This window comes from Varroa destructor, unplaced genomic scaffold (genome assembly GCF_002443255.2).
Source record: "Varroa destructor unplaced genomic scaffold, Vdes_3.0 BEIS01000001.1, whole genome shotgun sequence".
In the NCBI taxonomy this organism is placed as follows: domain Eukaryota; kingdom Metazoa; phylum Arthropoda; class Arachnida; order Mesostigmata; family Varroidae; genus Varroa; species Varroa destructor.
The window spans coordinates 45,641,842-45,658,124 of record NW_019211454.1 but is presented as its reverse complement, the minus strand read 5'-3'; the positions used below and the strand labels follow the sequence as shown (position 1 = coordinate 45,658,124).

The 16,283-nt window shown below is 38.3% G+C and overlaps 3 protein-coding genes and 1 long non-coding RNA gene across 33 annotated transcripts in view; 2 read left to right on the top strand and 2 right to left on the bottom strand.

Annotated features, from left to right (window-relative positions):
* Positions 1–16,283, bottom strand: part of LOC111245438 (uncharacterized) — a 19,118-nt gene extending 2,835 nt beyond the window's left edge. For 2 of the 6 annotated variants that reach the window (XR_002671342.2, XR_015318319.1), the window contains exons 1-2: positions 1,203–1,601; positions 862–993 (exon numbers count right to left, since the gene is read on the bottom strand). This is a non-coding gene — a long non-coding RNA (uncharacterized LOC111245438). Of the gene's footprint in view, positions 675–861; positions 994–1,202; positions 1,602–4,937; positions 6,348–15,849 lie in introns of those variants that run through there. The other 4 variants (XR_015318320.1, XR_015318321.1, XR_002671338.2 and 1 more) reach the window with 4 other exon arrangements.
* LOC111245459 (uncharacterized) lies at positions 4,554–5,350 on the top strand. The gene is made up of 2 exons (XM_022793849.2): positions 4,554–4,674; positions 4,979–5,350. The coding sequence occupies exons 1-2, from the start codon at positions 4,666–4,668 to the stop codon at positions 5,276–5,278; spliced, it is 309 nt and encodes a 102-aa protein (XP_022649584.1). The 5' UTR covers positions 4,554–4,665; the 3' UTR covers positions 5,279–5,350.
* Positions 6,713–8,909, bottom strand: Rfk (Riboflavin kinase). Of its 5 annotated transcripts, XM_022793787.2 has the most exons (4): positions 8,740–8,856; positions 8,351–8,502; positions 7,446–8,087; positions 6,713–6,926 (listed from the first exon to the last, which is right to left on the bottom strand). In XM_022793787.2, exons 2-3 carry the CDS (start codon positions 8,478–8,480, stop codon positions 7,456–7,458), a joined length of 762 nt encoding a protein of 253 aa, XP_022649522.1. In that variant the 5' UTR covers positions 8,481–8,502; positions 8,740–8,856; the 3' UTR covers positions 6,713–6,926; positions 7,446–7,455. The 5 variants fall into 5 exon arrangements, with proteins under 5 accessions (XP_022649522.1, XP_086832696.1, XP_086832697.1 ...); XM_086976570.1 differs by having other exon boundaries at positions 6,713–8,087; XM_086976571.1 differs by lacking the exon at positions 8,351–8,502 and having other exon boundaries at positions 6,713–8,087; positions 8,796–8,909.
* Positions 8,875–14,788, top strand: LOC111245378 (deoxyribonuclease-2-alpha-like). 21 transcript variants are annotated; one of them, XM_022793747.2, is made up of 9 exons: positions 8,875–9,015; positions 10,157–10,311; positions 10,435–10,549; positions 10,702–10,800; positions 11,190–11,347; positions 11,658–11,740; positions 12,750–12,947; positions 13,291–13,532; positions 13,810–14,788. In XM_022793747.2, the coding sequence occupies exons 2-9, from the start codon at positions 10,178–10,180 to the stop codon at positions 13,942–13,944; spliced, it is 1,164 nt and encodes a 387-aa protein (XP_022649482.1). In that variant the 5' UTR covers positions 8,875–9,015; positions 10,157–10,177; the 3' UTR covers positions 13,945–14,788. The 21 variants fall into 21 exon arrangements, with proteins under 21 accessions (XP_022649482.1, XP_022649509.1, XP_086832682.1 ...); XM_022793774.2 differs by having other exon boundaries at positions 8,885–9,015; positions 10,212–10,311; XM_086976556.1 differs by having other exon boundaries at positions 8,885–9,015; positions 10,212–10,322.

The following is a 16,283-nucleotide window of genomic DNA, read 5'->3' as shown; positions in this document are numbered from 1 at the left end:
TGCAAACAGAAAACGATCATGTTTATTGCTTTTACATGCTAAAGAAATATACGCATCGAGAGTTCTAAGTTAGATACATCGCTTTCAGCGCAATCCTTATTAGACCCTAAGCAAATCAATCCCGGTTTACCGCTTCGAGCCAAATTACACAGGCTTATCAGAATGAGTTGGATGTAAGCTGATAAATGTGAGAAAAGCAAATTGTCTTGGAATGGTTTTTGTGCAATGCAGAAAGTGTTCCTGCAAGCCAAAAAACTATAAACTCTGCTAACATATATTAACCTTTAAGAAAATAACAGAACCACGCTTTCAAGAAACTATACAGCTCGTGGCGCTGTTGGGGGTTTATAATTCAGAGTATTTTACGAACGATATCGAAAAATACAGTGAATAAGTAAGCAAAACATGTACACCTATTCGATTTTTACAATTTTCAAGTCGTTTAGAGCTGCAACAACCTTCTCTGCCATTTGCAACAATGTGACTCTCGACTCAACACCAAAGAATACAAATTAGATAAGGCTCTTTTTTTGAATCAGGTGTTCATTCATATTGCGGCGGCAATTTCTGACCATGAAGCTTCCTCGACTCACGACTTTTTCTGGCTGATGTCCCAGTAAAGAGTATCTTCTACTCTTACTGGAAGGCTTCACTTGAAAAATCATCGTTGTGTGCTGGAATTTAGAAGCAAAACCATTACGGACTATCTTATCTATCTTTATAGAATATATCACGTGTAATCTTGTGCCATGTATTTACCACTCATGACCGTCAATTACGAACCCCAGAAACCTGAACAGACTTTCTCGCTTTTCGTTACGTGTATCCATTAAAAAAAGGAAAATAGCACATAATACTTACGTCTGATAAATTGATTTCTTTCCACACCAACACAGTCGTTGAAGCTTTTTTTTTCTGTAAACGAAGCACCGCTGATATAATACGCGTCGTAGAATGCTGGCTGCTGACGAGGCATAGGCCTTCAACTAAAGCCTAGGAAGTTCACAAAAAATTGGGTGACATCAGAGACTCTTATATCGTTCAACGTTACGATGGTTTACAATACCTAAATTGTAACAAGCTCATATCAACAATAAGTTTACAGAATATTTACTATATATTTAACATAGAAGTGCTGCAAATATTATGAGAATGTGGTCGTTTTTTTAACTCAGTGTTCATTTCTCTAAAGGTGTGTATACCATTGAACGTACAGATGAGCTCATTGGAACGGGTAGGAGCTAATAATGCTGATAAAGTACTTAAGGAAAATCCGTATTTGTTTAAATAGCTATCGATGTAACCATCAGATGCTTATTGCGCAGATTTCGCCTTGATTCTGTAAAAGGCAACGATGTATGGTGGCTTCTATAATTTGAAGGAGTTTTCAGGCAAGGCGAGAATTAAAGTACTTCACCCCACGCAGTACATCGGTAGAATGGTCGATTCGTAGACGCTGCAAATATCACGGCAGTTGTATCTCGAAATGTGTGGTTATGACCTATCGGTCCATATTAACTTATGAGAGGCTGAGAAGTATGCTTATGTTGAGAGTACAAGGACCGCTGTTTTTAACCCGATTAGAGCTATGCTGTACCGGCCTTCTTATTTCTTGTCGTCTTTCAATCTGTCCTTAACTGAGCGTAACCAGAGAAAGCCTTTGCATTCTTCTTCATAAATGTCTGGAATGAGGTCCCCTGGGGCGTCGCCTAACTTGATCATTTTAACCGACGGTTCACGTGACGAGTGGACCTCTTTTTCAAAGGCGATCAGTTGCTGAAAAAATCCGTAATTTGGCCGTACAACGGAACGACGTTTGCGAACAAACATAAACGCGTCGTGAAGCGTCATGCCGTGATATTTAACCAGGTAAGCTAACACTATTGAACAACTGCGCGAAACACCGGCCAAGCAATGCACCGCAACCTTTCCTCCAGTCCGAATTTCCTCGTTGATGGAATCTGCTGCCGGATGGAAGTACTGCTTAATATCTTGGTTTGGCTCATCGGCAACCTCATAACGTTTGTATTTAATGCCCGGCACAATTTCATTAATTAAGTCATGTGTCACATTGATAACTAAGGTGATTCCATTTCTTTTCAAGTTATCCACGCTTAGACCACGGAGACCGCAAAGAAATAGGCTGTCCGTTATCTGTGACATGCTTGTAAAAACCCACATTGCCTGCTCAGTCAAACCTGCGGGTGATTTATCTTTAATTTGGGTCGAACAATGTCTGGAGCGTATCTTAGTAATCTCTTTTTTCGCTTGTCTTGCCCACTTGTCAATTCGTTTTCCCTTAGGTTTTTTCTCTGCTGCTTCGACTGTTCCGGTAGTCATATTCGTTTACCAAGCAACTATACATTTAGCTGCGTCGTTGGATATCCATAGTTGAAAAAAAATTTTGATACAATAGCCACCTAGTAACAAATACATACACTTCGTTGTTATCTGGGGGAGTAGAACTATTCGAGCAAGTAGTGACACAAAGTTTGAAGCATTGCTTAACGAGACGCAGATAACCGTCTATAATTGGTCTTCCGAGCTGTAAACAGTAGTACGAAGCCCGCCATATAAATACGTTACCCAGCCATTAACCTGTTTATATGGCACGTCTGTTTATCGTTTTGTACTGCATTAATCTTCAATGGCTTGCCCTTTACCAAAACAAAACCACGATCCATTGTACTACCTCAGATTTTAATGAATGATTGATTATAGGCTGATGTTGAATTATGTACGTACAGTCGTACCCGTTCTATCTGCAGGCGCACTAGGCTTAAATTTAGAAGACATCATTTTCCTAAAACACTCGCTTGCTCAACGCAGGCAAACTATATATTTATGTCTAACGCACGATCAATGTAAGGTATTGTATGTACTACCTCGGCATATTTATTAAATCATAACGAATAAAGAACATAAAATTTTACATAACATAATTATTGCAAATAGGTTAAACGTGGTAGTAATGGTGGCTTATGAGAAGAACCTTCTTTGTGAACTCTAATGGGCCTAAAAATGCACAAGCAGACAGCATTGGTACTATTACAAGAACTTTCAAGAACCGGATAAAATATTATGTTTGAAAGACGAAATCTCCGCCTTAACAATCAACGGAATTGTAACTGGAATCACTGGCTGATATCCAAAACCACAACGCTTTTGAAATATTTAGCCAGAAATGCTGTCACACCGTTATCAACTATTAGTGACAAAAGAAAAGACAGAAGAAGAAGAAAATGGTACGATATGGATTTATCACGGCCTTTAGTTCTCACGGCCAAAAGCACGCCCGAAAAGTTCCTGTTATGCAGTAAAGCATAAAGGATATACTCAAGACCCTGTAAAAAGTTCCAAGTATACATTTTATGTGGCTACACTTTTCGAGCAGAATATAACAACAAAATATAAAAGCTAGTAACGTTTCCCGCATCTATAATACAATGCAAAGGGCCCACAATATACATTTTTTTTAGTAGAAAAACCTTAGCAAATAAAAAAACACCTTTTACTCAAAAAAATGTACATATACACAACACAATTATTTATGAGCCGTTCTGTATACGTGACTGATTAATTGATATCCTTTGTCAGCCATTATTCGTTTATGGATTAAAAACCGGGCATGACTTGATAGAATGGAGGGCATAATTTAGACAAAAAAGGTATCAGTCCTTTTACCATATAGGTCGAAATGTGTATATAGTTCAATAAAAATTCATTTAGCAGGTAAGTCCAATAGAGGCAGATCTAAGAAAACAAACTTTAAGAAGGTATGTTATTAAATCTTTAACCCTCTTAATAGATGATTTCCTCCCTTTGCGGTTAAGCCCCAGACCATTTGTAGCAAATAGTCGCAGGAGTAATTTTTTCAATGACCGGCGCGAAATACATCTAGAGCACCTAGTATATTGTACTAAAGTACATTGTCCGTAATAAGCGACATGAACACTACCCGCAACTTCAAATTGTTCCTTTGCCTTTTACTGGCGATACCATACAAGGCTTGCTAATGGCAAGATAATTGAATAATCGTCTGTGATATACAGACTAAAGTCTGCAAATGCCCCGTGCAAACACGTGTCCAGCTATGAATCACAAGAACTATGATTACTACTCATGCTTTTTCCAACTGGCACATAATAGCTATATAGCCAGGAATAACCGTCAGTACCGAACGTAGCAAGACGGCCATAAAAATGTTTATATGCCCGTTGTAATAAGTGAATGTCCATTTTCTTCTGGAAAATGTAGTGTGTTTTTACGAAAACTAAATAGGCGGACTAAGGGCTGCCAGTTTTTTTGCTATATTCACTACTTTTCGTTTTGTTTCTGAAATTTTTGTCCTGATTCTATTCGGCCAGTATTTAATAAGGCAATATGTCACTATGGATCAAACTAGCTAGTACGCTAGCTGTGACGTCCGGCATTCATGCAGTGTACGCGCCCGTCGTTTTTCAGTTCTATCTCGTTACATGGACGTCAGTTTAGATTAGTCAGGAAAGACGGAGACGGACGAACTTCTGGCTAATAATACCAGAACTTGCCTCTTGCGCTTCCCGGGTTTGGCGACGTTTCAACAGGACAGTTATCGTTAGTATAAAAACATGGCCATTCCCTGATTTTAGCGAACTGGAAACAGATAACTAACAAACCAGCAAAATGATTGCTGTAGGTTACCCTCGAGTGCTCTACTAATAACATTAGACCGCTTCAAAGATAGACCCGATCGATTTGTCTAACTTACCCATGAAGATAACTTCGAGTCACATATATTGCTATAGTTTAATAATGAGCCTTTAAAGTGGGTATTTTTCTCAAGCGTATGTTTAGAGTATCTGACTCACAAAGTTCTCTGATTTTTTTTCCCTCAATCCAAATGATCACCTCTCTTATGTATCATCTCAAAAACAATTCTGTAAGTTTTCGCTCACAGAAAAATTCGAATTTTTCCCGTCGCCAATGTCTTGTTCAGCTTTTCGTCCTCGCCGCCATCGTCGCCTCAACTCAAGCCGGTGTCATTGGCCACGGTAGCCTCGGACTCGGTTATGGTGGAATCGGACTTGGTCTTGCCCACGGTGGAATCGTTGCCGCTTCACCTGTTGTCACTGCCCCTGCCATTGCTTCTCCCGTCATTGCCACTTCGGCTGTGACTACCCGCGCTGATGCCTACACTCCTCTGGTTGCCAAGACCATCGCTCCCGTTGGGCTCGCTAGCGTCGGTGTTGCCGCTGCTCCTATAGGCCTCGGCATTGGACTCGGCCACAAATGGTAACAGTCTCCAATGATTATATATCGCCAAAGATCTGAAATAAATAACGATCACGTTTTATTAATTGAAAACGAACGCATGTCCCATTTATTGTGAAGTTTTTTCCATGCTTTAATATTATAAATCTCTGCCGAAATGGATTTCATCAGTACAATTCTATCATGTTTATTTTTACACAAATCAAGTCAATAAAAAAAAGTTAACACTTACCTGAAATAGGCAAGGGCTGTTGATTTGCATATTTAGAAACAATGACGGAAAAGCAGTCGCGATGAAAATAAAATTAATGTAAAAATGCTCTATATTTTTTTAATACTTTAGCTTCTATTTGTTATACGTAAATCATTATCTTATATTTATTCCCAAGACTTATCTTCAACTGTTTTATGCAACAAAATGCAACAAATGCATGGTCCGCTTTTACTCTTGTTGTTGTCACCGTTTTTTAGCTTGATTATATCTTTCGTGTATAAATACACCGAAGGGATCAAGGAAATTAGTGCATCTACATATAACGTTTTATAAACTCCACAAACCATTGACAACAGACATAAAGAATAAAAAAAATCTATTTGACTGTACTTAACCCTTGAGCATAAAAAAAAAGCTGTATTCTGGTGTAGAAAACCCATTTGTACAGCTATGTGAGCCTATTTAACGCTCCATGATTATTAAACAGAGCGATTCTTAAAAATAGGATTAGGTAACTATTTGTAGAAATTCCAGCGTCTGGTAGTCACCAAACGTCAAAAGAAGTTTTTTAGTTCCATAAGTTTCCATTTCTAACCTTTAAACCCATTTCACACTAACAAAGTCCCAACGAAGCTTAGATATAGTATTTGGGAGTACATTTAACGGCAAAAAAGACTATAATTGTTTATTATTGTTTTGTTATCGCTTGCATACCCATTACGTATTGCATGTTGAAACCTAAAGTGACCTAAAGACGGTCAATGTCTTCAACAAAATTTCAGCATCAAAATTTTTGGGTATTTGATCGGATTGATCGAAATCATCACTTTGTATCATGCCAGACCCGGTGGATTAGGGTCAAAATATCGCAACGGCATTTCTGAAAACATCAAAATGAACAAAATGTTAATTTTTACCCATTTTTCATATATTAGTTCATTTTTTTGTTTCAAGTTTTTTTTATGCAGAAGAGACTTCTATCAACAGCATGAACTCAATGTCACTTAAAAATTGCTAGGATGTAACGGACCAAGTTCAATTACATATTACGCTAGCGATTTAATATGGTTTCAGACGGTACGACTTGAATATAGTTTCAACCATGCATGACGACCATGCACTATGTTTGTTTAGATGTTCTTTCTTTTAATTTAGATATAGATTTTTTTTTGTTTGTATAATGTACTTTGCAAAAATATTCATAAATCCTTCCTAAGTAACTAACCAATGAAAATGAACACTCCATTATTTTTTTAAGAAGTTAATTTATTTTCAGTACCCTTTAAAACGCTCCTAGTATCCATTTATTAATTAACAAGTATTCTTAGATGTCATGCTATACACGGAACTTCTCATATACCCACGTAGCACTTCTTATGCTTATAACCGCCACCACTATCGATTTTTCTGATTTCGCAGAAAATCTAGCAGGAAATCATTGCGGTGACCCAACGGCAAACTGTAATCAATAAATCGGCGATAGAAATTATAGAGGTAAAGCAGATCTTTTTGTTTGTCTTTATAATTGCACATATAAGCGTATCCGCTGTTCTAGCTCGCAAAAACTAATTAAATACATGCAGTTCCTCTCGTAAAATCGATGCAGTATTAAATATAAATCACCTACAATTGATAAGAAGTAACTGAACACGTAGTCAGCGGAGCAGTGTATTTAAAATTATGCTTTGTTTTCAAATATGCTTATATTATACAATTAGCCTATAAATGAATACGCAAAGTCTAATTAATAGAACTATATACTTTGAACACAGATCATGAGACATGAAAGTACAATAAATAGTAAGCGGCTGGCGAACAGCAGCTAAGATCTTTTCGTTTTCAACGAAACTTAGTCGAGAAACAACTAAAATAACTTCAATCCTGACCGCGTCGTTGTATACAATATGTAAGTACCATATTCATTGATTTAGCCTAAACAGTGGAGCAGGACAGGAACTGTTTAGATCTAGAAACTAACATCAAACGCGTTAGTCGGAGAAGAACGGGTCGTCTTTTGCCTTCTGCGCTTCGACTGTGTCGAGGGCCGCCTTTGCATCTTCGATGTCTTTTCGGATTGCTGCGATTAACTCGTCGACAGAGTTGTAGTCCTTCTCGCCTCTTAAGTACCCTAAGAAAACAACTTTGAGCGTCGCCCCATAAAAATTTTTAGGAAACTTGTGAATGAGGTGCACCTCGACAGAGAGAGATTCGTTCCTGAAAAATGGACACGTTCCAACGGAAGCAGCCATTTTGAACAGCTGACCCGTACCTTCAACGGTAGACGATCCTGGCATTAATTTTGCCCACCCGTAATAAATGCCATATTTGAAGTCTTTAGGTAGATCTCGAGCTACAGAAATTTCATCAATGTTTGCCGTTGGGCATCCGAGACCACTAGCGCCTCTTCCACGTCCATGGATTACAGTCCCAGTTAGATATACGGGTTTCATTGCTGGGTTAGCACTTGATCTTGTTGAGTTGGCGCTGGATAAATGTTTAACTGCTATACAGGATGTCAAAAAATTATAAGAGTAACGAGCAATTGCCGTTCTGACAGTTAATGATAGTGGTAATATTATTCCAGGTCGATGGTCATGCAAAACGCGGCAAACTCTTAGAACTGAAACAGACAGTGAAAACTATTAGCTTCACAGCGGTATAATAATGATGTGTCACTGACACAAAGCGCAATCTTGTGTACTACTGATTAAGTCAACAAAGATAAGTCTTGAGTTTGAGATGTAATATGGAGGGCGAATTCCCAAATGAATCGCACGGCGCTGTTTTCAAGACACAATAATACGAATACAAGCATCGCAGAAACGTAACATAATTTATTATAGGTCTATAGCATTATTATAGCTGCCACTAATGAAGGCTGACCTGTGTTAAGGAAAACGGCTATATTACAAAACGATTTTATCGCTTTTGTAACATAGCCGCAGTGATTTTGCTTAACACACGTAACTTTTGAGTCCACAAGAAATATGACTGTTTGCAACGTAGTTTGCATAGATTTCGATGCTTTCAATGCCCTATGAGGATGAAGGAAAACAACATAATTGCACGTATGAATTAGCCATTACGTACACCCATCAGTCAATGAAGCGCGCACTCTATTTAGTTGTATGGTAATTGGTTCTCGTAAGAATAAGATCTTCACACGTATTTTGACTACTATTCGGATCGCTGTTATTGTTTTGGTAATTGTTTGCGAACCATGTACTCTGTTATCATTCGCTCATCTGTAAAGTTCGTTATGTTATACCTACCGAAAGTAAACATTATAACGACACAGCGCTCGCAGGAAGTCGCAGTTTACCACTACCTTTCTCCGTGAGCACTCTTCTACGTGACCGCTGAATTGAGACACAGACACACGGTTATGATTTCACATGTAAACAAATAATACCGCCACTGCGGTCTGTCTGCTCGGCCAGACGGAAGAGGGCAAGTAAGGAGGCCACCAAAGCTCGAACTGGCAGAGAAGCGTCCCGATGTGTAAAACGAATGCTCAGAGTTAGCAACGGACTGTGCAAATGTAGAAAGTAATTGTTTCCTTCAGAATTATAATTCATTGTTATGCCGAAGACCTTAAGATTTAGCAAGATAAAACTTAGTCATACTCTCTCACAATTGTCGGGTGTATTGAACAGTGTTGACATGTGAAATGCAGCCGCCTGTTGAAATTAAACTTCTGTTTGTTGATCTGCAAAAAGCACTGAGCAGCGCGTAGTCTGAATCTAAAAAGAAAGTGGCTTTCAGCTACTCGACTATCACTCGCAACTGAATTGATGCCGGATACGAATTGAAAATTGCCAGACCTCCTCGGTGGAACGAGAGGACATGTGAGAACCTATATCGAGACGATAGGCCAACTAAGCGTGACATAGGCTTGCCCTGACGCTAACAGAACTTCGAGTTTTCGCGCGCTAGTTTGAAGTTACATACGATTAGTATGTGGATACGTATTTCTCAGAAGATTAGGCTAGAGCGAAGTTGACGGCGAAAAGTGTCGAAAATCATGTTTAGAAGTCAAATAATAGTAAATATTGATTATAAAAGCGGCTAAGGAAGCCGACTTATAAGATGGGCTATCTAACGCGATAACGTGTGATAACTGTTGAGGGAGTTACAAGTAAAGCACAATGGAGAACATATGAAAGGCAGAAAGACGCTTACAATAAAGCACATTAGTATAATGAAAGCTAACGTTGCATACATACGTGTCTGTTGACAAAGTGGTAAATAAGAGAAACGTGTGGTTGCGAAGTTTTTGAATACGGTGATTATCTTCGAGCTTATGATATATACAAATGCTAAAAAAAAAAAAAATTAACTGTAGTTAATTCATTCAAGGATTCATTTTCTAATCGGTGAAATGATTTCTAGAATAGAATTATCTCTATGTAAACTGACTTTCGGAACTTGCAACTGATTTGTTCCTTCTGCTGAATATATGAATGGCTTCAATTCCAAACCAGCAATGTTATCTAGACGAGGACGTATAACTTATTCTATATTTGGTTATATAGCGTTGTACAGAACGAATCGCCTCTATCTAAAATGTTATCGCTGAAATGAGAGCAATAATCCTACAGTTAGGTAGATAACTTTTTACTTGAAGATTTTCCTTATGTGGGCCAGTTTTTGCAAAGACTTGTAGGGATAATTTGTGACTCTTCTCAGTAAGTCGTGCAGCCGTTTGCGATGAGACGCGACCTTCTATTATCGCTCATTTTAGTTGCGATCGTTCCCATAAGAGTCGGGGCATCGAAATCGGCGACTTCAAAAAATGATGACGATATTTGGTGCCAAAATCCACACGGCAAAAATGTGGAGTGGTAAGTAGTAGGTAAGTGGAGTAACATATATATACATATATATGTAATTAATAAACGTATGCTATGAAGCAGGTAAATTCGTATTACTTTTGCAAAGTAAATCACATGCTCGTCTGTTTTCAGGTTTATCATGTACAAGGCTCCGAAGACGGCTAGCACAAACAGAAGTATGCAGCGCTACGAACTTCGTGGGTCAGAATACGGATATTTTGACTCGGAAAATCCCGCCGATTCGCAGGTTGATTCAAGCAAAGCAACACTTTTTTTTAACAACTTAATATATGACTGATTTTAACCGAATATGCAAATAATGAACACTTAATGAAAAAATGCTGTGGTATTATAAAAGGCTAATTAGACTAGTCTACTGACAAAAATGCGCATTCGCAGGCATTTTTAGATGGAGGAAATAACATCTATTTGGATCGAAATAATTCGCTGGCTAACACGCTCAGAAGGATTTTCAGACAAAATTCTAGCGACAATGCGGTACGTACACATTTGCGAAATGGACACCGTCGACTCAAAGATATACATGTCAATTGGGGTTTATAACGACATTCATTGAAATTTGTAGGTAATGAAACATATACATTTATTCTGCATTAAACAGTTCCACTACTACCAGAATGCAATTATAAAACGTATAATATATTTGCATGTCCTATTGTCTTAGTAAAATGCGTCACTATCTCATTAATCCATAGTAACGTAGCTCAACCTGTACGTAAGTTAGTACAGAAATTACAATAATTCGTAAATCACTCTCACTGGGAATCGACTCTAAGAAATCAAGGTCTAGTAGCCCAACTTTGTAATCCTATTAAGCCAATATAAGCATGACATTACAAAGTGTTGTTTATCATTTGTTACTACAGGAATTAGTGTACATTGTGTACAACGATCAGCCCCCTCCAGGTATGAGTAACTCAACTTCAAACGGTCATACCAAAGGAGTTGTTATTTTTGGAGCACGTACTGGACTCTGGATCGTTCATAGCGTTCCCCGATTTCCTGATAAACTCTTCACTGGAAAGTTTGTATACATTTGTTTGTATACATACATTATTTCAAATATCACATTCGTTTTTGTTAATGTACATAGTAGTACATGATCTGTGCGCATACAAATGTAAAGACGCGTAAGGGACCAGTTTGTATTTAAAATATATAGCTAACATATTTTGACCGTTACTAGGTAAAGTAAAAATGCTGGGATAAAATGTTTGACGGAATATTCCAGGAGCCTCTCTTAGAATAATTAATATATTAAATTAAAGAATGATTAATGCCCTGTGAAGTTTTCCAGTGATTAGTTCTGCTTTGTTCGTTTTATATTTTTTCAGGTATTCATTTCCAAATAGTGCTCGTGAAAATGGCCAGACCATTATCTGTACTACATTTAACATCGATAAGTTAAACACAATTGGTAAGACATGTGTCACTATGGCCTCTTTCCAAGTACTTTATTTATATTATTATTAATCTAGGCCTATTTACTTTTTCACTGTACGGATAACTTTGCCTTTAGTTCCAGCTTTACAGCTGTCTATAAACTCTGTTCACTGTCATATATTTTTACATTAGAGCTAGTTACTCAGCTGTACGACACTCTACCCTTCGATTGTTGCATGGTTACATAGAGTAACTGAATGGTATTCTCTAACGACGTACACGCAACCCGTCAACCGTTAGCATTATGCCCATTTGTGTATCTGCGTTCAGGAGAACTTCTGGACTCACCAAGTGCACTTGCCTTTATTAATAAGGGGTAAAAACAGTTTGGGTACCTTTACGAAATATTTAACCGTTGCTAAGGGTAGTCACTCGCGCATAAGCCGTAGCATAGAGTGGTAGGATACCAAAACCGATAAATAATAACCAAGCCTTCTACATAGTTATTTCGATTTGAATCGGTTGCAATGCACTTTGCTTCCACTTGCAACAAAAACTCGTCCCAGATTTAACATTTACTCTCCCTGATGATTAAGCGTTTCATACCAGGCCCCCTGCTGTACAGTAATCATTTACTAAACTGCGGTTTGTTTCAAACAATGTCAATTGCACATTCAGTTTTTAGATTATAAAACGCTTTCGCCATACAGTTTCTAATAGCCTACGTCGTAGTTTAATTGATGAGACATACTTTCTTACGTATTAACTTGTAGAACATAGCCTTGTTGAAAAGTTGCTTAGTTTAGGTTTACGCTTAGTAATACTATACCCACTTAGGATTGTAAAATACAAGCTCTGCTTTTGTATAGCTTTGTCTAATAAGCATTATATGCCTAATTGTTATGATTATCTTATACAAATAAAACTGATATAAAAGGGTCGTTTCTGAAACAGCTACTCATGTCATCCCCAACTACTCAGTAGATCATTTACACGAAACAGTTTAAGATAATATGTTTACCATTCGCTATGAATATATTTAGCTGCGCATCTTCGTAAGCAGAATCCCACTATGTATGCAGCAAGTGCTCCGGCCGCGCTTCGTTCTAAGTACAAGGAGCTCGATTTGCTTTTTAACAAGACTTTCAACCCTGAAGAGCCCTTTGTCGCCATAGACGTATTGCAAGCTATCAATGGCACTGCCTTCACAGCTTTCGCAAAAAATGGACGTCTTAATAAAGGTGAGATGTTGAAATTTGTAAATAATGATTGTATAAGCTGTAGGAAACTCAAGTGATTCAGATGACTTAAATGGCTCACCTGACGCTGGCCTTAATTATAGTCTGTTTTAAATTGTACCAAAAAAAATTTGGCGGTATATACTGTGTCTAAACGCATGTAAAATCAGATCTAAAAAGCGCTGCATGTAATCAGCATCCGGGCTCTTATTACTTGGATATATAATGCTTAGCGTAAACCGTTAATTTTTTATAATATAGCTAATCGTTTAATTCACCTTTCTAATGCAAGTTTACTGAGTCTTTCCCCACGACACGTTTTTGCTGTTTGGTTTGATCAAGACAGATATTTACTCGGGGGTACTGGCACCAACCCTGGAAACAAACCTCTTTGTAGAATCGTGGCAAAATGGAAACGGAGGTAAGCTTTTCCCAGATCTTTTAGATAAATACAAGGTGGTCGACGTCAAGGAGATTGCCCTCAGAGTAGGTCAGAAGGTTATGCGCTGGAACAGTCACGAAGACCACTCAAAGTGGGCAATCGGTAATGAGACAGACTGGGTTTGCATCGGATCCATCAATCGCATGGTGAGCCAGCTTTTGTAGTGATTGTACACGTCATTGAAAGTTTTTCTCCAACTGACAGCTTCATGCTAACAGCAATAACAAACGGCCTTGTAGAATAAAATATATGCTAAGTAACATTATTGTATAGATAGCAGCGGCCAACTTTCCAGTGAAATGCCACAGTGTGGACATCTAGTCGCTTCGCGGTTTCTTTTACTATACCTCTTATCAAAAATATTGGTTAGACTGGTTTTCGTTGCTAATATAATCATCTTTCTACCTTGATCTATACATCTAGAAATCTCAATTTAAACGCGGTGGTGAGACGTTATGTTTGCAACACAGCGTTGTTCATGGGCTGTTCGCAAAGGCGATGGTGAAGCACGCGTCTTATAGCATCGACAAAATAAGAACTTGCGGACGAGTTCTCTGAGTGTCTGCTCCACAATGAAGCTGATGCCAACTCAAAGAAGTCAGATGAGCCAAGTGGGTTGATTTCGCCGTCGAGTAGTCGAAAACAACAAGAGAGCTCCAGCAAACTGTGGGGGAAGCAAAAGAAAAAGCTTCTAACGGAAATAGAGGGAACTCTAGCAGTGCTTGTATAACTGATAAACCCGGCAGGCATCGGTTCCACAGCAGATTTTTGTGCTGTTACAATCTACTTAACCCATGGACGACCGTTTAGCTTCACAAAAACTCTGAGTTCTATGTATAGTACGGACGCTGACTCGTCTATTTTCACAATAGGTGCATTGCCAAATATTCTCAAATTGCGCAGCGAATGTTTAAGTAGTCGTATTAAGATAATGTGCGGTATATTTGAATACCTGTTAAAAGTGGCGATTAATATCTTTGAAATAAAAGAAACCATTGTTCTTCAAATGAAGCTCGAACCAGCCATTTCTTAAATACAAAATCTTGTTAGCGACTGGGAATGACTAGTAAAAAGCATATGTTTCACTTTAAAAGACTTAAGTGTAAAAACATTTAATTATACCAAGAAGGAAAAGTAAAGGTAAATAAAGTGACTACACCTAAAAGCAGATTTGGAATCTGCTGGTAAAACATCACATGATGGTTATAAGAATACTACTTTAAAACTTGTCCAGTTAAATGTTTTTTTATGAACTACGGGATTGAAAATACTTGATTTCATTAATGAATCCATTTAAACCGGCAGAACGATAGTATCGTTGGCTGTCTCTGTCAATGTTCATGAAAAAAAACTTCGAAGTGTGTTCAATTCGATCATTTAATAAAATGACATTTATCGTAAACTTAGTTTCCGTTCCTAACAATAACTGTGAATAAAGATTAACTAAAATATATGTATTTTACTCAGCTAAGGTTTTTTAAAGGCAAAGATTTATTTAATTGGAGTAATCTTTTTAACAAATGGGGCCTCCCAAATAATGAACACTCATGCATTGTTTGTTATGTTACATAACATAACAGGATCCTTTGAAAAACAAGTGTCAAAGGCCGTTTTTGGTGACTTTTGTTTTTTTCAATGAATTTAACAAAAATCTAGAATACGGTGTTACGCGAAGCAGCACCGGTGTTGTTACACGCATAGCCAGTCGATAGATGTCAATTCATCGAGTGCATTTTGTGTCCATAAATCGGTGCCAAATTTTGTACTTCTTGCATTTTACTCAATAATTCTGCTCCATTTTAAGGTCCTCGTGCTAACCATTTAGAGCGACTTTTTTGAAATAACTTTTCAAAGTGTTATGTTCGATGACAAACTCTTGTGGGCCATAACCTCTCAAGAATAGCGTCGTGTCCTAGTAGAACTATCGTTGCCATATGTTTTCAAAGGGCAGTTTCCATTAGTGGAACAACTGAATTGCGAACTTGGGCGCTTTTACTTTTTGCGAACACCACGATCATACCTAAAGAACAATGAAGACCTTGCCTTTAACCATAGAATTGATCTAACAGTGCAAGGACAAGGTTGTTGGAAATAAACAATATTCATATCTGGAGACGTAACCATTCGTGTTCCCCATTATAGTGCGTAGAAGGTACTTCCTTAAAACGTTCGCACAAGCTAAGGCAAATTGAAACCCGAACGGTCTGGCCAAGCAATCTGGGTAGCAAATAAAATCGTAACACGTTTTCCCATGTCATCGAATATAACCATAAGAATTATTCTCAGATTATGGACATAATAATTTATTTAACACCATTTAAATAAATTTCGTGTTCGTTTACCATCCTTGCACTCCGGCGAGACTAAGGCCGAGTTTAACGTTTCCATAGGCGGTCATAGGCCCGGCAGCAAAAGCTGGGGCGGTAACAACTTTAGCAACCTTGACGGGGGCGAGGGCCTTACCAATGAGAAGAGGGTGTGAGTCAGCACGGGTGGTCACTGCCAAGGTGACAATGAGGGAGGCGGCGACGGCGACCAACTCAGCAAAAGCCTAGCAGCCACAACACCGGGAGTTGCAGCGATGATGCCACTGTGCACAATACCGTCGCGTCTGAGACCAGCTCCTGTTGAAGACCGAGAATACCGTATCTGGCAAGACCAGACAGGGTCGATACGATAAGGATGTCAATAGTAAACAGCGGCAACAGCATCAAAGAAAGAATTTTATTAAATATATTGTGATTATCAACGGATGTGCTTCTGGCGTTTAGGACAAGTTAAAGCTTATCGTATTCGATTCTGCGTATATTGTTTGCCATGAACACGATGGCTGTTTCAACAGCTGTTTGCTATCTGACGTCCCTACAAGTTCACACTGGTAGGATTCATATTGGACT

Coding starts and splice junctions, on each gene's coding strand:
- Rfk (XM_086976570.1), bottom strand. CDS start 8,480: ATGCAAACTACGTTGCAAACAGTCATATTTCTTGTGGACTCAAAAGTT. Junction 8,088..8,350: donor AGCCGTTTTCCTTAACACAG/GTCAGCCTTCAT, acceptor TGTCTGTTTCAG/TTCTAAGAGTTTGCCGCGTT.
- LOC111245378 (XM_022793747.2), top strand. CDS start 10,178: ATGAGACGCGACCTTCTATTATCGCTCATTTTAGTTGCGATCGTTCCC. Junction 12,948..13,290: donor AAATGGACGTCTTAATAAAG/GTGAGATGTTGA, acceptor TGATCAAGACAG/ATATTTACTCGGGGGTACTG. Junction 13,533..13,809: donor TCGGATCCATCAATCGCATG/GTGAGCCAGCTT, acceptor CTATACATCTAG/AAATCTCAATTTAAACGCGG.